The sequence below is a fragment of the Polyodon spathula genome, chromosome 2 (genome assembly GCF_017654505.1).
Source record: "Polyodon spathula isolate WHYD16114869_AA chromosome 2, ASM1765450v1, whole genome shotgun sequence".
NCBI classification, from domain to species: domain Eukaryota; kingdom Metazoa; phylum Chordata; class Actinopteri; order Acipenseriformes; family Polyodontidae; genus Polyodon; species Polyodon spathula.
In genome coordinates, this window is record NC_054535.1 from 83474639 (window position 1) to 83498401 (window position 23763).

General features: G+C 38.0%; 1 protein-coding gene across 1 annotated transcript in view; it reads right to left on the minus strand.

Annotated features, from left to right (window-relative positions):
• LOC121327030 (multiple epidermal growth factor-like domains protein 10) overlaps window positions 1–23763 on the minus strand; it is a 77282-nt gene that overhangs the window by 18326 nt on the left and 35193 nt on the right. Inside the window, exons 6-9 of the mRNA XM_041270804.1 lie at window positions 20088–20334; window positions 19209–19329; window positions 18526–18662; window positions 8317–8529 (exon numbers count right to left, since the gene is read on the minus strand). Of these exons, the coding sequence (XP_041126738.1) occupies window positions 8317–8529; window positions 18526–18662; window positions 19209–19329; window positions 20088–20334 (718 nt within the window). The remainder of the gene's footprint in view (window positions 1–8316; window positions 8530–18525; window positions 18663–19208; window positions 19330–20087; window positions 20335–23763) is intronic.

Genomic DNA, 23763 nt, shown 5'->3' on the forward strand with positions numbered 1-23763 from the left:
GGTGGTGGGGTTTGAGAATATTATGTCGGCGTCAAGGATGAATAAAGTGCTGGTAATATTTTTAGTGGAGGTGTTTCTGGTAAACAAGTCGGTAGAGGAAGGATTTACAGTAAAAGGTGAATTTGTTCAGGTTTCCCCTCTAGTAACCCCGGTAACGAAAGTTATTATATCTAATGTGCCTCTGTTTTTAAAAAATTAGCATTAGAAAATAATTTAGCTCGTTTTGGTAAACTGGTGTCCCCGATTAAGGAAATCCCGCTGGGTGCAAAAATAACAGTGTTAGGCAGGTCATGTCGTTTAGAAGGCAGGCGTTTGTCTTACTAAATGAACCTAATCAAGTCATTAATGTTGCCTGGAATTTTAATGTGGAAGGGACGAATTGTGTGGTGTTCGTCAGTTCGGAGACGATGAGGTGTTTTTACTGTGGAGAACAGGGACACCAGAGGAAAGCCTGCCCGAGAAGGAGACAGGGCAGGATCAGGGCGATGCTGGCGGGGAGGAAGTCGGGGGTGTTGGGGGTGAGCAGGAGGAAGAGTCAGCTCCTGCACCGCAGCCGCAGAGCAAGCCCATGTTGACCGAGGAGGAGGCGATCCAGAAGGAAACCGGAGCAGAACCACCAACACCACGGCCTCGCACAAAGAGACCCAGCCGCAGTCTGTCACTGATGGGTTCGGAGGATAATACAGCTACTACTGAGAATGGTGAAGAATCATTCAAGGTAGTAGCGAGAAAGATACGATTTCAACGGAAGGCTGCAGAGCTGCTGGATGGCAGAGCGCAGCCAGTGCAGAACTCCGAACCCGTGCAGACACGGAGACTGCGGGCTTTAGACAGGGCGTCAGTCCCTCCTAACGCGGAGGAAGAGAACACAGCGGAGGGTGAGCCGGGCGCGGTGCAAGACTCTTCGCTGACTGAATCTCAGCCGCCTAAAACAGTGATGGCTGTGGCAGAGACCGGTGTTGAGGAGTCGGAGGGAGCTGCGGAGGAACGGATTCTCGGGGGGTGAGTGAGAAGACAGCGCGGAAGAGGTGGAGGGGGAGCTCTCTGACTCCTCGCTTATCTCAGACATCCCTGATAGCCAACCCGTCAGTAAGAAAAAGTTATACACGCTTGAGCAGGTAAATGATTTTATGACAGAAACAAAAGGGAAAAGGGGAGTAGAAATAGAGAGTTTTTTCCCTGATCTAAGGTTATTTCTCCACTCCGCTCATGTTATAACAAGGAAAGCCACAACAGAAGAATTTGATCAGCCAAAACGTTATAAATTTAAAAAAAAATTGTTCAGAAAATTAAAAAGGATCTTAACAGTGGTTTAAAATCTCTTGTTTAAAAATGGCTGTGTTTTATGAAACTTATTTTATTACTTGTTTTAGTCTGTTAGTTTTTTTAGCTATGATGGAAAGATGTGTTTTTGTTTCTTTTAATCTAAATGGCTGCAGACAGTCTTTTAAGAGGGCGCAGCTAGTAGAGTTTTTAGAGCAGAAGCAGGCGGGGTGGTGTTTCTGCAGGAAACGCACTCTGATCAGGAGAATAAGGAGGCATGGCGAGCGGAGTGGAAGGGGCTGTGCGTGATGAGTCACGGCGCTAGTACTAGTGCAGGAGTAGCCGTGCTTTTTAAACCCAGCCTAGGGGCAGTTTTACTAGATATGGATGAAATCGAGAAAGGGAGGATTTTAAAAGTAAGAGCTAGGTTGGGCAGTACAGTGTATGTTTTTATTAATATTTATGCCCCCAATAGAGGGGAGGAACAAATTTTATTTTTTAAGAAATTAAAGCAAGCTCTCTTTAATATTAATAATACTGATGTGGTGGTACTAGGAGGAGATTTTAATTGTACTGTTAATTTTAATATTGATAGAAATAATGATAAACCACACCCTCAGTCCTCCAGAGAGTTGGCTGCATTGTTAGAGTCCAGTGACCTGGTTGACATATGGAGATGCCTGCACCCCAGTTCAAGACAATACACCTGGTCTCAGTATCACACAGACTGTGTATATAGAGCAAGACTAGACCGGTTTTATACTTCTAAAAATGATTTAAATAAATTTATCAAAGCAAGAATCATCCCCAGTAGTCTCTCTGACCACCACTGTCTATTAATTACAGTAATAATTCAATCAGAACCCCACAGAACATCTTACTGGTATTTCAATGTAAAATTATTACAAGATGTAAAATTTAAGCAACAATTCAAACTTTTTTGGATAATTTGGAAAAAAGAAAAAGCACAATATAAAGATTTAAGACAGTGGTGGGACATTGGCAAAATACAAATTAAATGTTTTTGTCAACAATATACTATAAATGCAACCAGGTCACTGAACACAGCCGTGAGAGAACTGGAGTCCAAAATCCTCCTCCTAGAGGAAAGTTTAAATTCAGAATTTAAAGAACAGACCCTGGAGAACCTAAAAGAGCAGAAAATCGCGCTGGGGAGCTTGCTGAAGGAAAGAGTGAAGGGGGCGATTGTGCGTTCCAGATTCATGGAGTTGAGAGACATGGATGCCCCCACTAGTTTCTTCTTCAACCTGGAGAGGAAGAGAGCGGACAGTAGACAGCTGTGCTGTATCAGGACTCCTGGTGGGAAAGAACTGCACACCCGGGAGGAAATCAGCAGAGAGGCGGTGCGTTTTTACAAGGAACTTTATAATAAAGAACTGTGCAACATAGAGGACACTGAGCGGCTGCTCCAGGGGTTACCCAGCCTCAGTGAGAAGGAGCAGATTCAGCTGGACGCACCGCTGACCCACCAGGAGATGACCGCCGCTGTCAAGCAGCTCTCCAGCGGAAAGGTTCCCGGGATCGATGGACTGCCAGCAGAATTTTATAATAATTTCTGGGATATAATGGGGGAGGATTTGCTCCAGGTTCTGAGAGAGAGCCTCAGCCACAAGGAACTGCCTCTTAGCTGCCGTAGGGCAGTGGTTACACTGCTGCCCAAGAAGGGAGACCTTTGCCAGCTTAAGAATTGGAGACCTGTGTCAATTTTATGTTCTGATTTAAAGATTTTATCCAAAACAATCGCTAATAGATTAAAAAGTGTTATTGGAACTGTAATACATATGGATCAAACATATTGTATACCGGGTCGCTCTATTTTTGATAACTTATTTTTTATTAGAGATTTTTTAACTGTAAGTGATATTTGTGATTTTAATGTAGGAATGGTCTCCCTGGATCAAGAGAAGGCTTTCGACAGAGTCGACCACACCTACCTCTTTCATACACTGGAAGCCTTCGGGTTCGGTCCTGGTTTTATTTCTTATATTCGGCTTTTATATTCCAACATGTTTAGTATTTTAAAGATCAACAATGGGCTGAGTCAGCCCTTCCCAGTGTGCAGGGGTATAAGCCAGGGCTGTGCCCTGGCTGGTATGCTGTATTCGCTGGTTATAGAGCCCCTGCTGCACCTGCTGAGGGTCAGGTTAGCTGGATGGACAGTGCCCTCCTCGCCCTCCACACCCTCCTCTGCCACAGTGAAGGTGTCTGCCTACGCAGACGATGTGACTGTGTTTGTGAGTGGGGATGCAGACGTCCTAGCACTGCAGCCGACTCTAAATGAGTTCCAGAGAGCATCTTCTGCCAGAGTAAACTGGGAAAAATGTGACACCTTCCTGTCAGGCAGCTGGGATGAGGGCACCCCTCCTGTCCTGCCTGAGGGGCTGGAATGGAACAGAACAGGTATTAAAGTCCTGGGGGTGCACCTCGGAACAGAGAACTACATGAAAAAGAACTGGGAGGGTTTGTTGGACAGGGTGAGGGGGCGGCTGCAGAGGTGGAAGGGACTGCTGGCCCAACTGTCCTTCAAGGGCCGGGTGCTTGTTATTAATAATCTGGTGGCCTCTAGCATGTGGCACAAGCTGGTATGCCTGGACCCACCCCAGGGCCTGGTGAAGGGGATCCAGAGAGTGCTGCTGGAGTTCTTTTGGAGCGGGAGACACAGTTTGAGGCCAGCAGTCTTCTACCTCCCTAGTGATGAGGGGGGACAGGAGCTAGTCAGCATTTTCAGCAGGGTGGCAGCCTTCAGACTGCAGGCGGTTCAGAGACTCCTGTACACTGAGGAGGAGGCTCATTGGAAGAGGCTGGCCTGTTTCCTTCTCAATAGAGTTGGGGGGCTGGGGTTAGGAAAACACCTGTTTTTAATTGAGAACACCAGTTTTAGTAAAGCAGGACTTCCTCCTTTTTATCAAAATATTTTAAATGCTTGGCAGCTGGTGAGGGTGGAAAGGGATGTGGAGTCCTTGACAGGGCAGGACCTGTTTGAGGAGCCCCTATTTTTTAATCCACTCTTTCCAGTTAAGTTCCTCCAATCAAGGCCGGTGTGGAGGGTGCAGTACAAGCCGCCCCTTGCCAAGAGAGTGGGGGACCTGCAGTGGAAGATTCTACACTGCATTGTGTCCACTGGCAGGTTTCTCCATAGAGTGGACCCCAGTATCAGTGAGCAGTGCGCTTTTTACTCAGCAGAGGAAACTCTCTTTCATGCCTACAGTGAGTGTGAGAGGCTGCGGCCACTTTTTAATTTACTGCAAGGAATCTTGAATAATTTAGGGGTCGTTTTTAGTAAGGATCTTTTTATTTTGGGGGTTCTATATAGTTTTAAAATGAAAAACAGGTGTGTTCTTATTAATTTTTTAATTGGACAGGCAAAATTGGCTATTTTAAAGACAAGGAAAAATCAACTCTCTGGTTCTGGACTGACCAGTTTAGTGGTTCAGTTCAGGTTACTCTTGGTCAGCCAGATCAGAGTCGAGTTTGAGTATTTTAAACTGGTCAGTAACCTGGAGGACTTTCAGGAGAGGTGATGTGTGGGAGACGCCTTGTGTGCTGTGAGTGAGGAGGGGGAGCTCCGGTTTTTGTTCTAATTTTAATTTAATTTTTGTTTTACACTGTTTTATTTTGGCTTTAATCTGTTTTCAACAAAGAAAAAAAAACTAAAAAAATATTGATTTTTTATGATCCTTTTATTTTGTTTAAAATCTGTTTTTAAGGAGAACATGATGTATTTTAGGATTTTTTTTAATTCTGCTGAGGCAGTAGGAATCTTAACTTTTGTTATGTTTTACCTTTATTTGAATTTTTAATGGATTTGATTTGGAATATTTAAATAAAGGATCTTAAAAGTCTCTCTCTCTCTCTCTCTCTCTCTCTCTCTCTCTCTCTCTCTCTCTCTCTCACCTGTTCGCCACTTCAAGAACACACAACCCTGAGTGAGTAAAATGTGCATCTATATATACTGTTGTGCCGGCACTCAATTACTAATTCATTATTCACTTGAATCCCAGCACATGAACTAATTTGTGCAACCCCGTGCTCACTATTAATTACTTTAAATGCACATGAAGTGAAATGCAATCCCCGTGTCTAAATACAACTATAAATTTGAAATCACTTGTGCTACACAGACCTATTTATATCCCGAGCACCAATACCGGGCGTGGCACATTGCCACACCAAACCTATCACATTTATACTTCAGTGACGGTTAATTGAGTGTGACGCATATCTGATTATTTCATTTTGGCCCGTTCCAACCCTTGTCCATTTTTCAGGCAACACAAAAAAGATACGTTAAAAATATATGGCTGAAAGGACTGTTTTAAAAAAGGTAGACTTCCATTTTGATGTACTGTAGTTGGTTTTGTTTGTACAGTACTATAATTTCAACAGAAGTAGTACTTTAAACGATATGATTCGGAAAATATCACTCGCCAAAAGAGATGACTATGGACACGTGGACTGTTATAGAGTACATACTTTTAAATATTGTAGCAGTATGTAAAATTGCCTATAAAAATGCACAAAAGCATCACAGATTTGAAAAAATACATCACAGTATCTAAAACTGTTTAATGATTAACTGTTTTACATTACAGTAGCTGGTCTCATTGCATTGTTGTTGCTGCATTTTCATCAGCTGAAACTGGAGGAAGCGCTGTGTAACTGCACAAGAAAAAAAACAGGCTGTGACGGATAATCAAATAAATTGTAAATATATATATATATATATATATATATATATATATATATATATATATATATATATATATATATATATATATATATATATATATATATATATATAATGGGAATTGATTTGTTTCTTAATACAAGGACAGTAAAACGCAACTGACATGTGTCATATATCCGGGTGTGTGTCTATATACATATACATACACACACACACACACACACACACACACACACATATATATATATATATTTTCATACTTCATGGTTGAGTCTTTGCTTGAAATTCACTACCTAACCAAGGAACCTCACAGAGACAGGTGTTTTTTTTATTCTGAAATCATGAGAACCACTAATATTGCACACATTCAACTAATTGTGTGGCTCGTTAAGGTCATTTTGTGCACCCGAATTCATTTAAGTTGGCCACAGCAAAGGGTTTGAATATTTACGCAATCATGACATTTCCATTTTTATTTCATATTAATTATCTATTTACTTCTTTCTTTTTGTTTTTGCTTTGAATGTGTGGAGTAGGTTGTGTATATAACAGATATTAATTCATACTTCAAAGTGTCATGACAGCAAGCTTTAAAGCAACAAAATTTGAAAACTGAGAAGGTCTGAATACTTTTGCAAGACACTGTATATATATATATGGTAAACCTGGTGGTAAATAATATGCATTATAAAAATTAATAGCAAAACAATTCCATCTGAGGTTTCTGTAACAGTTCATAAATTGCTCGACCTTCAGTCTTGTAATTTATGACATCACAGAAACCCTAGATAGAATTGTTTTCCTGTAACTCACTGAAACACATCTATTTCTCTCTCTCTCTCTCTCTCTCTCTCTCTCTCTGTATATTGTAACTTTAATTTGACTATAAAAACAATTGTGTTACAACAGAGTTAAGACGACAGCCTGCACGTGTTTTCATATGAGACAGCACAAAATTGTTAAATGTCCCAGTCATAAAAGCAAGAATATTGTAGTGGATCAACATGTTAATACATTTTTATGGGCAGCAGAAAAATCACAATAAAAAAAAGGGGGGGGGCTATTTACTGTGTAACAATTGCAGGCTCTAATATAATACCTGGAAGGAGACCAGCTGTCTCTACCTGAAACAGCAGCTCCATTGAAAGAGTGGCCAGGCAGCTGTTGCGACGCATAACAAATGGTCATCATCAGCTGTGCCGGGCATTTGAGCTTCAAGGGCCGACACAATGCAGCGCTTGTGCTTCTCTGACTCACACAAGCGGAGAGAGAACTTGAGTAACAACAAAATCCAGTGGCTTAACTGCACAGAGGCAGTGTTGAGGCCCTCCCCAGTCAGAACAGGTCACCTCTATGAGAGCCCACTGGACGTCTGGGTTAGCTGAAGACTCAACCTTTTACCTCAGAGATTGGTTACGATTTGGCCTGACTTGTAATCCGATATATAATAGGTTTTCCAGAGCTGATTTGAATAATTGTTTGATGTTGTTTATTCACATTGTCCCCGGGTTGGTGTCCTTGTCAGCCACAGTGCTAAACTAGAGTGATTATAGCCTGTCATGCTTGTGCGGTGGTTTTAAAGCAAAGCTGGAGATGAGGACTGGGAACCGGGAGGTCATTCACTAAATGAACAAGGCCATGTCATTTCTGAATACCCAGATCTGATAAAAACATGAAAAACTGGGTTGTGTGGGTTTCTAATTAATGTTTGATTAGATAGCTTTAAGTCTAATCTTATTTTGTAATTAAATGCAACAAGACATGTCTACGTAAATGAAAATTGATAGTAACATAAGAAGTACAACTAATGAATGGCTGTCTATTTGGAAATAGCATGATAACAAAATCTGAATATCAAAGGATATCCTAAATAAGCATCTACATTTTAGCTTTTAAATTATGGGTTAATGTCAATTACTTATGTGTAACTAGAAAAGAGTATTGAAATAAGCTTTTTGTTTTAGGTAGAGGGGGGGAAAAACAGACAGATTGCTATATATTTGTTTAAATGAATTCTGATGTTGAGAAAGTAAATTATTAGTTGTTCTATTAACGTTATTTCTTACAGAATAGTCCCAATATTCATATAACGGATCCTTGTGAATGTTTTTATTTTTAGGGTCCTCACTCAAAAAGAAGAAATAGATGGTCAGCAGGAGCAAGAATCCATTTCATAAACAGCAGAGCCTTATACAAACTAACTTGTCAGAAATTACACAAGGTCTACTGTAAAAATACTGAATCAATAGGTTAGCTGGTGCTCCCTGGGCTGAAAGGACCACATATTGCTTGCTACAGTGGCCTCTCAAGCAAAGCTTCTTGATATGTGGAAAAGCAGATCTTACCTCTGGGTGTTGTGAGAATGGCAGGGACAATTTTTGTCGCACTTGATGCCGTACACTCCCTCTGGACACAGTCTGACCTCGCAGTGCTCACCGTTGTAGCCAGCCTCACACAGACAGGCACCGCTAATATGGTAGCACTTCCCTCCGTTCATACACTGGCATGTCTGGGCACAGTTTACTCCATATGTTCCAAAAGGGCATTCTTCCTGGCACCTGTAATGGGTATGACAGAAAAGAAAGGGTGTAAGCAAACAAACTGAAAACATCAAAGTAAAAGGATTCCTGTGATATTCCACACACAAGCCTGAAAAAACTAACAAACAAACATCTTTGCTATAGAGTTTTCTCTTGCAGTTTTCAAAATCCCTGGTATATTACACCTGTCTATCAAACAACACTCCTTTATTTGTTGTTTTTAAACCAAGCCTAAAAATGACATTGTTTTAATTGAGAAATGCTTGGGAAGCTTCTCAATTAAAAAAAAAACAATAAAACTTTGCATTGAATCAATTAGGAAAGGGGCACAGGAAAGCTCAGAAAACACCACTGACTTTCAGAACTCAGTTTTCACTGAAGGTACAGCATGGTAAAAAAAATAAATAATAATAAGTAGAGTCAAAAAGCACATTCCCACAAGATTTAACAGTATAATAGTTTGCTAAGGAACACCAATTATAAGCTTATTTAAAAATGATAAAGGTAGAACAGTCAAACCAGGCATACACATCTGACTCACTATAAATATTGCATAAAATAAAGTTGCAAATCATGTATTAAATAGTCACTGAGGAACTGGACTGCGGTTTGAGAAGAGGGAAAGGGGATATATAGCCTTGTGGAGGTGTAAATATGTTTGGCAGGGATGGGGTTAAATCTGTCCCTGCCAACAATAACAGGTATGGCCATTCCTCAGTGTAAGGTAACTGAGGGATAATTGGGGAATGGCAAGTACAGGGTTTCCTAAGTCTGTCACAAGGGTATAAAGTCATAAAGTGGTGAAGTGATGTGTGGGTTAACCAGTTTAAAGAATGAATTACAATAAAAGTTGTGGCAGCTAATCAAAGAGCAAGCTGATATGTACTGTAGTTAGAACTGTTTTAGGGGTGGGGGTAGAAACACTTTGCTTCAAGTAGTTTAAGAACTCATATTTATGAACCAAAATAGACTGACTGCATAAAATTCCAGAAGATTTTCCTGTAGTTCCCACAGGAGCCATACATGTAGAAAACTCAGTGGGAGGGTTCAGTATCTCAATATTTCAATAACCTCTTTATCCTTATCAAGAACCACTTAATAGTGATATCCAATGAAAGCAGCTTTATTTAAGTTTTGGCATTGCAAAAATATCCCATAAAAGAGCTGCAGTACAGGAATTCAGTTATTTGCTCTTTATACTAGCAGAGACAGCTGTTGCACCGAAGGGGCTCTATTCAGAAAGTGGCGCTCATTTCCTAATAATATCAATTGCTTATATTTCTATAAAACAAATGTTGTGCTGCCTTTTGACTGTTTCCCAGTTCAATTCAACACTGCCCTCTGGAAAATATTGACACACAGGCTTAAAAGGATGCCAAACCAGGAGAGCCATGTCTGATGTGTTTAACATACACCACCATCTTTTATACAATGCCTCTGCACTAGCAACTGTAAGCCTTAGATGATGACTTTCAAATTATTTTGTCAGAATATGCCCTGGTGCTGGACAGATGTGAAATCACTGGGGCTCGATTCTCAAACCATTTCTAATTAACTACTTTTGTGCGGTTTAGGTTTTAACAACTATTAGGAGTGTAAATTAGTAAGTCTAATTCTCCAACACCTGTTTTGTGTTCGTAAAGGTAATAACAAAACGACCAAAGCCTGTATTATTTTCCAATAAATTTATCAGCATTCACATCAGATTAAAAAAAATATTACTTTTGTTAATATTGCCCAAAATCAATCTTATCAATAGTTTATGGTTTCTAGGCTTCAGAGATATATCTTCTTATTGTGTTGTTATATATTCTTATACGTATCACAGGGCTACACTAAATCGTGCTGTGTTGTGCCCTATTTTTATGTAAGGCCAGTACCGGTATGTATATTGAAATATCAGAAATCAAAGCACCTATGCCTAGACTTTTACTGAGCAAGTTAAATATTCAGCTGGACGACTGTGTAGAACAGTCCAGTCAGGGTCAAGCAACTCCAGCTGTTTCATACCAGAAATTGTACCAAGGTATCTGGCAACCCTCTCTAATTGGTCAGTCAACTTTTCCACATTCTATTTTTTATCTGAAATGTGCTCTCACTAGAGTTCAGAATGTTTTCCTTCTGACTTTTTGCTTCTTTATCAATACTGCTGAAAGGCACGGATAATTAAAAAGAAGACCAACAGAGACTTGGGACTGGAACTTAACTGTACCCCAATAGATATGATAACTAGGGCTAAAGACTAATCAAGTTTCCAAACTGTAAACTATTTACCAGTTAAAAGCCATTGAATTATTTTATACATTGAAATATATGTTATTTTCAGTATCAGTTTTGCCATACTCTGATCACTGTTTTGTGTCAACCCAGTGTACACTTCCACTGTAACTAATTACAATGTTATGAAATGTCTAATTTCCAAACTGGGGATCTTCATTGATTTAAACTAGACTGCATTGGAAAGCCTCTTTCCAACAGTCCAAACAGTTCATGCACAAATGTATGAATTCACCAATTGATTTGGAAAGCCTGTATTAGGTCATTGTTTTTACTGATATTATGTTACACTGCCTCCAATGTGTTTAGTACAAGAGTAAGCCAATTGAGATGCTAACATACAGTAACCTATATATTTTTAAAGGGATACAAATAAAATAAAATACTGTAGACTTCCTATTTACCCAGCAGAAGAGGCATATTATTGTACATGATAAAAAGACTCAAACCTACCCAGAGCTCTTATATGCAATACGTAAGCAAAATAGCTGCTCTTCAAGTCTCACTGGTAGTGGACATCACAAAAATCAGTTCAGCATTCACAGCTGTCTTACTGCAAACTTTCACCTTGGATAACCCTTCAGGCCCTTTCAGTGAAGTGCTTTCTTAATGTATAGGAACTCATTCTAAATCTGACCAAGGACTAGTCTTCCTCCATGCTGGTTACACCCTTGCTGATCCTGTGTACTTTCCAAACTTTCCATTTGGCAACTGATGACATTTTTTTTTCTATGCCGAAATACTTTTCTTGACTGTTTTCCAACCCAATGGGTGTGGTTAAAAAATAAATCTATGGTTTGTGGGAGTCAGTCATGACATGTGGGTTTGACAAACCCTTATTAACTTATAAAAAAGCCCTTGTGTTGCTATTCCTGTCAGTTCATTGGCTTTTTAAATATATGGTTTTGCTTTCTGATACTCTTAATCACCAGCTTAAGGATCTTCATATGGGCTTGATGATGCACATCCTGGTTTGAACCACGTTTGTCCTTCTGGGGCTTTTACCAGGTTTTTGAAAACTGAGCACATATGAAATAAAGTCATCAATTCATACTAAGCCATTTTTTTTAACTGGTACCATAGCACTTAAATGTACATTACATTTTACAAAATAAATCTAATTTATTGTTGGCACAATATAGTTAGTACATGTTTTATTAAAAAATGACTGATATATACCCATAATGAACTTAGAGTTAAACATAGCTTTAATTAATGACATTGGTAATGTTTATTATAGTAAAAGCATAGCAAAGCGTAACAAAGCATAGTGAAAGCACAGTAAAGCATAAGAAAGCAATGTAAAGAACAGTGAGGTACGGTAAAGCATATTAATAAACATGGTAAACCAGAGTAATTATGGTTTAATACATGGTATTAATAAGAAAAAGACATGGTAAAAGTGCAACAAAAAAAAAACAAATCTGCAAAAATACCATGGTAAACTTGTCTAAGGGAAGCTAAGGCAGTTTCACTGCACATTTTATTTGAATGTTCTCATTTAATTAGTTAGGCTTTCAGTCAGGTCATCTGGTAGCATTCCAAGTGCACATTCTGTAACAGGCTACACAGTGAACTGCTTTGTGCACTCCATGGCCTTTGTACATGTATGGCCTGCAGAATGTCAGGGTTTGGTGCTTCTATTGTAGACAAAAATCAGGGCTTCTTCTGCCAAACTCTAAAAGTGATCCACACCTCCCAAGAAAGACATTTCCCAAATTGTGCAGCACCACAAGATATTCTAAGTATAATTTTAGCTAGCAAACATATGAAAATATCAGCAAAATTGAATGCAATTTATAATTACAAGGCTTACCCAAAACAGTAACAGTAAAATGTATTATCACTGTACTGTTATAAATTCCAGTGGTACTATCAATGTATCTATTAAATAAAACATATATAGCTGTATTACGATAGCAAATCCTTTCAGTTTATCAATTCATATAGCACAAACAGATGGCAAGTCAGGGAACAGAAATACACACATCTGTCCATTTGCGTGAGCTCCTCTAAATGCTTAATGATTCCTAAGGGTTTTCATATCATGTGGCTGCAACAGTCATAAAACCACCAGCCACAAAGAATGCATCCACTTGCAGAGCCGGGAACCCATCCACGGTCTGGTAAATCCTTAAACTTTCTATTCATTCACATCACCCATAATAATTGTATGTGGTGTTTATAGTTAAACTTGATGAGTACAGATGGAAATGAAGATAATAAATCAAGAAAATAAGAGGATTAAGAGGATTAAGGAGATAAGTAGTTTTTCACCAATCAGTCAGTCCAGATCATTTCTATGTTACAGTTGTTCAATACCCTAAGTAAAGCAACATTACTGGGGTTAATCTGAATCTTTATGATCACAGGCAGGTCAAGGCAGCTTGCATCATCCACTATAACCACACGGTCCTTTTCAAAGTCTTCCTGTTTTTCATCCTAAATTGTGTACAATACATAGTCTTTGTTAAGATTAAAACTAATTCGAGTCTTCCCAGTTACAGACCAGGTAAGATTCTTATGGATTTTCTGGTCTGCAGTTTCTGAATCCACTGTTAATCCTAGATGTGTGTCATCTGCAAATTTAACAAACTTGCAGTTTGTGCAGTACAGTATCTTGGTCCAAGAAATTGATATACATCAGGAAAACAAGGCTGCAGTGTTACTGCCTGTCTCAAGTCTTACTAATTCAATCAATTATACACATGAAGTAGTGGCGCTCTTTAAACAAACAGTCCCATACCAATTAAGCTTTGCATACGAGTTGCTAGGTGACCTCATATTGACCTAGTGGCGTAACACCTGACCCTGTGTTCTCCAGAACACTGATACGAGGTACAGCATAGGAGGAAAGCCCTGTAAAAAAACTCAAACTGTTCTGAGAACTTTTTCAAAGGGGAAATAGGAATACAAAATAAACTCCCTGTTTTGTCACAGGGATAGATTGGGTTTGTATTTATATAAAATAATATTTTTTTATAACATTCTAACACATTGGTCAACAATGCTCCTATTTTACCTATCCAACTGTTTCTTTTTTTATTGCTTTGTAAAACAAGATTATATAGAATAATATTTACGAACATGCAGTTCATAACTAAAAAAAGAAGCCCAAGAGTGCCAGAATATATCTAACATAACTTGCAACAATGTTTGTGAGAACAAAGGGTCATGTTCTAACTCACAAAGCCATGAAGGGGTTACTCCATTGTAAATCACATGAATGGTGCATGCTTCACCATTATAAATCTGATCTGCATTATCATCAGGGATGCACAGTCACAGCCATCATCTGTACTCCTTTTAGTTTAATACAATTTTGTTAGCTTGTTTCTTTTTAGCTAGTTATAAAATAAACTTAAAAAAACACCTTGGTTTATATTACGTTCTTCTATTTGGACCGTCAATGTCTTTTTCAGTTGGGTTTAGGGATCGGTGCTCTCGGCACCTATAAGTTTTGGGAGTGACAGTTCCAGGGGAAAGGTCAGTACAGAGTCGTGCTTTACACTCAATGCATTATCAGTTTAAGTTGCAATCGAAAGTTAGCGCTGTGGTACTGCATGTGAGAGGATATGAAGCATGAAGACTCGGTGGGTAGCAGTGGATGAAACACTAAAGTCACTTAGACAGTGTGGAGAAGCTATAAAAAAGGCAAATAGAATGTTAGGTTATATAGCCAAGACAGCTGAATTAAAATAGAGAAGTACAGAGGAGAGGAACACAATTAATTCCAGGATTAAAAGGCATGTCACATGAAGAAAGACTGAAAGATCTATATAGCCTAGAAAGATTAAGTCATATGCGACTTAATAGAGATATTTCAAATTGTCAAGGGGTTTAACAAAGGAACTGCTGAGAATTATTTTTCACAGGTCACAGAGAACAGAACCAGGAGCCATGGGTCTAAGCTGAAGAAGGGCATATTCAGAACTGAGGAGAGGAGCTTTTACAGAGAACGGGTGGTGAACCATTGAACAGGCTGCTGGATACAGTTGTTGAAGCAGAGACTATCGGATCCTTCAGGAATAGACTGGATGCTGTCACGAACAATATTGTATAACCCTCTCTGTGACCACAATAAGACCTTTAGCTAGCTGGAGGAAGGGTACTTCGTCTAGCCACGGATTCCCAGAGGTTTCATTTTCCCTGCTCTTCTGGTTAGGGGGTTTTGGTTTTCTTCTCCTGAGCAGAGCTGGGGTAATTCGGTAATTAAGTAACGTGTTACTGTAATAATATTGCTTTTGTCAATAACAAGGTAATATAATGCAATACATTTTTAATGGGAGTAATAATACAGTTATTTTATGCAACAAAAAAAAAAAGAGTTTGTCTTATTACCTTTTCTGTGTTGTACACCTACACTGGTAGTCTTTAAATTTTAGTTCAGTTGTGCTTGTAAACATGAACTGCTCTTTATTGTATTTTACAGATGCAATCTCAGTCACTGTGCTTTCTCAGTCAACAGCAGCAGTACCACACATGGCATGCACAGCATAAAGGAATATCACCTAGAAAGTGTCCTGAGGGCAACAGATGATTCTTGGGCATTTGCCAAGCACTCCCACCTTTCACTTCCAGAGTTCGGCAACTCTATGAGATTCCAGCCACCTTGCCCCTAACCCAACCCCAACCCTAACCTTAAGCAACCCCAGCCTTAGAACCTAACCCTAAACCAAACCATTAAGAATCATCTGATGCCCTCAGGCCACTTTCTAGGGGATGTTCCTGTGTGCTGCCATGGCATGCCATCAATCCAGAAACACTAACAACTTACGGCAGTGCCTTGAATATCACGACAATCATTAAGTTAGTCCTTAAGACATAACTGCTATTTATTTACCCTGAGCAGAGCAGTTTTCATACAAGCTTTATTGGCACCAAGGTCTTAGCTTCGTTTTTATCTGTCTTGCATGCACACAATCTGTTTAACTGGTTTGAGTGCAGAGCTTAATAAAAAAGCACAGTTTTCCTGACAGGTATATTTTTATGTGATACAAGGACTATTTAAATTTATAAACAAAACGTTTAAAATAGTTTGACTGAATGTACGCTTTGAAGAATTGCATACATACTACAGTTTAATTGATTCAGATATATAATATGTATCTGTAAAATACATGTGTGTATCGATCACGTTAAGTGATTTATCTAACACAATGTTTTGCTATTCTTTCATAAATAGCCTTTTTATGCAACTGCAGTTGCTTTTTTAATTTTCACTTCTTTATGTACACATTGGAAAGGTACTTACGCAAAGTTGCATGTATTACAATGATTACAATTTACTATTTTCAATATCCAATAAGTTATTGAGTTGTTTGTTATACTACAAAAAAATGTAAAACCTGTTTGACACATTTAATAAATTAACCAGACATACAGTTAAAAAGAAAATAATAGTTACTACAACTGTTTCACAGGACGGAACAAGAGAATGAAATATAGCAAGTAACATAACGCGCTATTTCTTTATTAAGTAACAGTAAGGGCACTATTTAAATTTTTTCTGAGACACAAGTAACAAGGAATAAGTTATTTTTTTCAGTAACATGCCCAACTGTGCTCCTGAGTGCTTAAGAACACTTTGTATGTTCTTATATAAAGTATGGCAACGGAATATCAGCGGTTCACTAAATTCTAGTTACTATATAGATAGTGGGGAAAAACAATGACGGCTTAATTTGAGATCATACAAGCTCCCTAATGTCTGTTTATGGTATTATTGGTTTGTCTGTATCTCATTATATTCAGTTAAAACAGACTAGATTTAGAAAAGGAAAAAAAAAAAAAAACAGTACACAATGATAAGGATTTGTGTTTTCTCCAAAAGTGCAAATCAAATTCTAAAAGGAAAAAAAAAAAGCAATTACTGGAACTTATAACAGAAACATAGCTAAACTAATGTATAAAGTGAATTAAAAAATACAATTACTTTAATTACAAGTAATCTTTGGCTGTTGGGCAATCTATTTATTTAGATGTCTTGTGCTCAGTATGTTTATGCCCTGGCAAGTGGCATTATAACAGGAAAGATACTGACAAAGTCTCCTTATCGAAACATTTATCTAATTTCATAACTTTTGTACTACTACTCTATAGCTTATAATCAAGGAATTAAAGTATACTACCTACAGCGTGACAAGACCAATAAACACATACAGTACTCCCTGTACAGTATCCCTCACACACACATTTTTCTTCTCTATGTAATTCAAAATGGCTTATGAAGCAAAAGAAGAAACATGTATATAACACAAAAGCCACTGACAAAGATTCCTGGTTGACATTTTAACAGCTCTTTTAACATAAAAATGATATACTACACATTTATAGCTGGAAATAACCAAGACTTATGAGTGACTCTTGTCTGATAAAATTTAAACTGATGTTTTTTTTCTTTTTCTTCTTTCTTTTCAGTGCATGCTGACCTTGTTACTGGTTTATAGAGGATCAATAGTTTGCTCAGTTCTGTGTCAAACATAGTCATGTGCAATTTTAAAAAGAAGAAGAAAAACAAGCCATCATAGTTTTCTAATTAACAGTTGTAATGTAAAGTAATGCCCACATTTCAGTTGATTAATTCTTACACTGCAGGTCTTAAGGTCAAGTGGTATCAGGAATTGTCTGCCCTCAAAAGCAAATAACGCTGTGCATGTTTTTTTTGTTTTCTTTTATTTAACAGTATATAGCTTACATGATACACTGAAAATAACTTAATACAGTAAATCACATTAAATGGTTTAGTGTGATCCTTTCTCATGCATATAGACATAATGTTGACTTGTCTTCAGTTACTGAACCACTAAACCAATTTTGTAACAATTATTGCTGTGCAAACAGTAGGCTAAATGTCACTAGCAGGATCTACTGTATATCACTGTGTTTGGAGTTGCTTATAGTTTCCATTGAAGCATTTATATGATGATTTCTGAGAACAGTTGATCATTTTGTAAACTATTATCCTACACTGTTGGTCACTAAAAAGATAAACTGTTTCCACATGAACCACTTAAACCACAGTGCAGGTTCATTTTAAGTTTTCAGGTAACATTATCTCTGTTAATGTGAAAGGAATACATGCACTTGTTAAAAAATTCATATTGTTTCTCCCAGCTGACAGAAGAATGACTAGGTCCACACAATAAATTGCAGGGCTAAACAATGCCGTGACTGTGTCTGTAATTTGATTACAAATTTGAGTATTTGATAGAATTGTCTCTGTCCTAACATAATATATTTATATATGCGACCTGTATGCAGGGCTCACATAGTGGTTTTTTTATTATTTTTCTTTTCTGGATTTTTGTTTCTATGAAAGCGTGTGAGGTTTAGAACTTCTGAATGTTTTGTGGATTCATCTTAAAATCTGTATACAGCTTCAAAACAGGCACAGGTACTGTTTTTATAGCAAACTGTTCACCCAAATCACCTCGCAATCCCCTTGCTGGCTATTAATAGATCTATGAGGATTTCTGAAGACTCATTGGTTTGCCTCAGAATGTATTTCTTCACTAAAATGCCTCCCAATCCTAACAAAGCAACAGACCTCTCCACTTCTATCAGTACATTTATAATATAGAGAACTCCACTGACACCAGCAGAGCAGTAATCTGTACACTTGACTGAACTCAGCTGTCTGAATTTAATGTGCTGTCAATGTGCTTTTCACTCACAGTAAGGATGAACAATTTATCACAAGAAGTTCCCAAACATGTTCAAGCAGGCTTGCCTCACCTCTCTCCAGTGTATCCTGGGCTGCAGTTACATTGACCGGTAGCTGAGACACACGTTCCTCCATTATGACACTGACACTCCTGGGAGCAGTTTTTTCCAAACCTCCCCTCTGGACATGGCTGACCACACACTGTGCCCTGAATCCACCACACAGGTCAAAAACAGAAGAGGGAAGGGGGTGCAGAGATTAACATTAGCCTCCCTTTCTGATAATTGTGTTTTCTTAGACAACAATAAACTAAGCACATTATGCTTGGTATGTCGCTCTTGAGGTTCATTGGTAGAAGAGTGCCTGTAGATCAATAGTAGTTGACTACTTCAGCATCTGGATCGATGTTGATTTGGTTGAATAAAACAATTTAGAACAGGGAGAAAGACTTGGACTGAAAGGGCCAACTTTGCCCACCCCTGCTGTAGATCCTCTTTTCTGATTTAAGTATTGCTGGCAATGGCACGAAAACAGTAGAGTGGTACTGAAAGGCAACAGTAGTACAAGGATAGCAACTTCAGCAGTATAAACCATTGGCAGAATGGTACATCACCGTGATAACATGTTAAGTGCCAACTCAAGAATAGCAAAACTACAAGTTTACATCAAGGTCAAGTGTTCTACTGTATCAATTTGTCAACAATTCCTTAAGTCAAAAAAAATATATAAAATGTCAAACAGTCAGCATTCGTACCATCCATCCGGCAGGGCAGGAGCATTCCCCAGTGACGTGGTGACACACTCCTCCATTTTGACATGGGCACCTCTCTTCACATTGAGGGCCATGCTTCCCGGGTGGACACAGGTCTTCACAGCTGAACTCCCAAAAGGAAAATAATTAGAAATACAAAACACCCTTTCAACTTACCAGATTCATGATCAACTTTTCCTTTCTATCTCCAGTTCACTGTCGTGCCTTATTATTTTGACATTTGAAAATGAAGTCTGGAAAATATAAATATACTATATACATTGTACAACATAAGAAAACTGCTATGCTAATGATTAATGAATAATCTGAAAGAAAAGAAAATACCTGGTGTCTACACACATTATTATTTTTCTTCATTTTCATGAATGCATCCCTGTTTTACCAATGTGCACTTATAGTTAAATTGTTTTTAACCCAAAATATCATACCCCTACTGCTAAGATAATTGAGGTTGGGAAAAACAGCAGCAGCTGTAAATGTGAGTTCAATTCAGAACTAACTGAAGGAAGACATGGTAATGGTTGTGTAGCCTGGTGAAATAATGTTATGGTATATCCTTAACTCAAGGTAAAAAAAAAAAAAAATTCCACATGCAAGGTTGAAGATATTTCTTGCCTACAACTGGCAAATCACAGGTTGTATTGACTATGTTCTGACATATGACAAAAAGTATTTTCCACAGAGGTTTCTCATAGGAAGATTTAAGCCTGTTGCATAGTGCTATTGCCCCCTAACTGTTTAGTGGAAGTGTACTGTAATACTAAGTGTGCATTTTGGGAGTTTTTTGGGAGTTTTTTGGGAGATTCTGTGGTGGCTTCTGATCTTCAGAAGCCACCACAGAGTAGTTAAGTGTTTACTCACAAGGCCCCAGTGTACCCAGGAGGGCACTTGCATTCTCCAGTAACATGGTCACAGGTAGCTCCATTTTGGCACAGGCATTTCTGTTGGCATCCGTTCCCATAATTCCCTGGATCGCAGCTGTCCTCGCATCTCCAGCCTTTGAAGCCCGGAGAGCAGATACATGCCCCAGTGATGGGGTTACACAAAGCTCTATTCTTACACTGGCAGCGGCTGCTGCAGTGAGGGCCCCAGTGTTCACTGTCACATGCTGTGATGTAAAAAAAAAAAAAATACATTGATCAGTAAAAATAGAGTTTTTTCAAGGACAAGCACAATGAAATAACTCAGTTATTTGCAGAGATCTGTCTTGCCAACGTCATTGAGCCCACAGCCTAACTGTACCACCTTTGATTCAGATCTCATCATTTCCGAGAAGCTAGATAACAAGAGAACTCCACAAAACACCAGATGCTTTAGGAAGTGGCAATGGTGGTTGAGAGCTAGTCAACCAGTGTCCCAGCTGGGTGCTGTAAAAACTGAAGATCTCATTTCATTTTTTTCAAACAACAGCAGGGGTGTTAACCCTAGTGTCACAGCTCAATTCAAGAAGCTAAATGACCCCTGCCATTCCTAATTTCATTAAGAAAAATTTCTATTCATTTTCCCAAATCCTGTTGTTAGAAGGACGGTATCACTTAACATAAGATACTGCATGTGAGAATCTAGTTTTCAATTTTCTTTTTTACCATTCGTAGCATTATTGTAGTTATTTCTTTCCATATGACCATCAAATTATGTAGGGTACTCTATTTCAGGACCATTAAATACAGGTATATTTAACACACGTTATAATGTTGCAGCTGCATGGATATTAAACTAAAACTAAAAATTATTTTTATGTCTCGTTGGTTTACTTTTTCATCACTAAACCTTGGAACCTGACCATTTCCAACTCCTGCAACACTGCCTCTTATCATTAGATATCAGGGCTCTATGGGCCTCATTTACGAAAGGGCACTAAACATTACGGTGCACCATTAGTGTGCACGTTCATGATTCCATATTTACTATTGCAATTTTATTCCTTATTGCACCAAATAGTGGGCATATATATACATAATGGCACTCGCTGATTTTATTGTGCCACACTATGGTAATCAGAATTAATATGTGAATTGTATGGTAATACATGATAATGTATTTAAATGAGGCACCCTGTTCTGAATAATGAGATCAGCGTTATTCACACCGTATTTACTAAAGGGCACTAATCATAGTGAGCACCTTAAAGTGAGTGATAATTAGTTAGTTTGGAAACCAGGCTTTAACCACTGATAGGCACATTATTTAAATCTATTTTTCTGGGCTGAAATCCATTTGGTATCATGGAGGCATTACTTGCATTAAAGTTTTCATATAGAGTAGTGAAAATTACCTGCAAATAACAGGTTATATTCAGTGTGAATAAACATGAATTAATGTTATAATTTCTTAGATATTATTATATAGTTCATTACATTGGTACAAATAATAGTGGTTACATAAAACACTGGACCAAACAAGGAATTATAATTAAAAAAAAAAAAACTCCTCCACTAGAATTTCTAACTCCTCTGCATGCAGTTTTAGTTTGCACTGCCTCTGCCTGTCCCCTGCGGAGGCTGCTTCTGTTGATCACTCATTTTCGGTCAATGTCTGCCACCTCCACCTTTCACAATAATCCACTGACCAAAAGATACGCCTGGACTGCTGGGGCTTTTTATATCATGGTGGTCACGGGTAAGTCACTATAGTGCACATTAAATTACACTGTGTAAAAATTATTCCCCACAAACTTTGCTTTTGTGACCAGGACAGTGATATTTCAAAATATCACTATTTCCAATGGGAAAACGTGCAAATGTGTGTCTTTTCGTTCACATAAAGTCAGAAAAAAACAACATATGAATCCAAATCAACATGTATTTATACTAAAGTAATACAAAAATGACTACAAAAGATTTAGAAGTGAGTAGTTTTTCGAGGTTTACGATTATACTGCAAATACAAAAGATTTAGAAGTGAGTCGTTTTTCAAGATTTACGATTATACTGTAAATACAGTATAATTGTAAATCTCGAAAAACTACTCACTTCTAAATCTTTTGTAGTCATTTTTGTATTACTTTAGTATAAATACATGTTAATTTGGATTCATATGTTGTTTTTTTCTGACTTTATGTGAACAAAAAGACACACATTTGCCCGTTTTCCCATTGGAAATAGTGATATTTTGAAATATTACTGTCCTGGTCACAAAAGCAAAGTTTGTTGTGAATAATAGACATTTTCTATACTTTTGAGGCATAAGCAATTAGGAAATAACACTTACTACCCAGGAACAAAAATTGTGTTACATAGTGTTATCACTCACAATACATGTAGTATGCAAGCTATGGTACGTAACTTAGCCAAATAGTGTACGCGTAAATTAGTGTGTTCTTCGTCAGTACATGGTCAGTAAATTTAGATTTCTGGTGCACGTTACAGCTACATTTAATGCCCTGACTAGTAAAAGCTTAACAGCTGTTCATAATTCTATTAAAGACCCTGGCCATTAAAAGTTAAGCCTGTAAAAAAGTTTAAATATTTTGAGATATCAGTGAATGTTTATTAACAAAATTATTGAGTGACACACACATTTAGCAGCCAACCCCCACTAAAGAATAGTAAGCACTATAGACATTCACATTCAATTAACTTTATAACTCCAACATAGACATATTTAATAAAGCAGATTACTATATATTTAATATACTGTTGGCATTTTGGTATTTCCGTGCTGCTACAGGGTTTCACTGAAACTGCTGATTGACCAAAAATGTCTGGTGCTTTAAAGGATACATTTATCTTACTACTTGTATCATCCATCAATTCCATACTCAACCTACAATGGTACCCAAGCAATGTAAAACCAAGGAAAGGCTTAAGATAACTGGGTGCTCCTCAAATAAAGTGTGTCTTATTTACAGAGACTGACAAAGGCAAGGTACTTAAGAGAGTTGATGCTTCTATACTGTATGTAAATCTTGGGTACACTACTTTGATTGACATTTTAATGGAAAGAGTCAGCTTTGTTTCAGGTTTTGTTAAATTTACCACACCACATTGAGCTGCAGAAAAGGAAGACCCATCGTTTCAAACTAAAGTAATTATTATTATTAATGCAGTATTAAAAGCCAATAGGTTTCTTAATTTAGGTTTAGCTGGGTTAGATAATGTGATAATCATGTGGTCAGAACACATGCAATCTCTGCTCTGTGTAGTGCAATTTTGAAAAGATTTGATAGTGACTCAAGTTTTTTTGTCTCTCTCCTAAAGACTGACTTTCATTGTTCTTTTATGAACTGTTCCTGCAGCAGAGAAGCCAGACAACAAACACAGACCTACTTTCTTGTAAACTGGTTAAAAGTCTAGCATGTTTCCTCAGGCTGCGCATTATTTGAGGTAATAGTCATTCGGTCTGCATAAACAAAACATCCTATGATGCATTGGAGACATGATTTTACCTTTGTAAGATGTGACCCAGATAACATAAAGGATTTGGCCTTGGGGGAATGGTTTGAAGAAAAATGACAACCCCTCCTGATTGCCTTTGTTACCCCTTTTTAAATATTCAACTGACCTGTGCTGTACATCACAGCACATTCATTTAATGG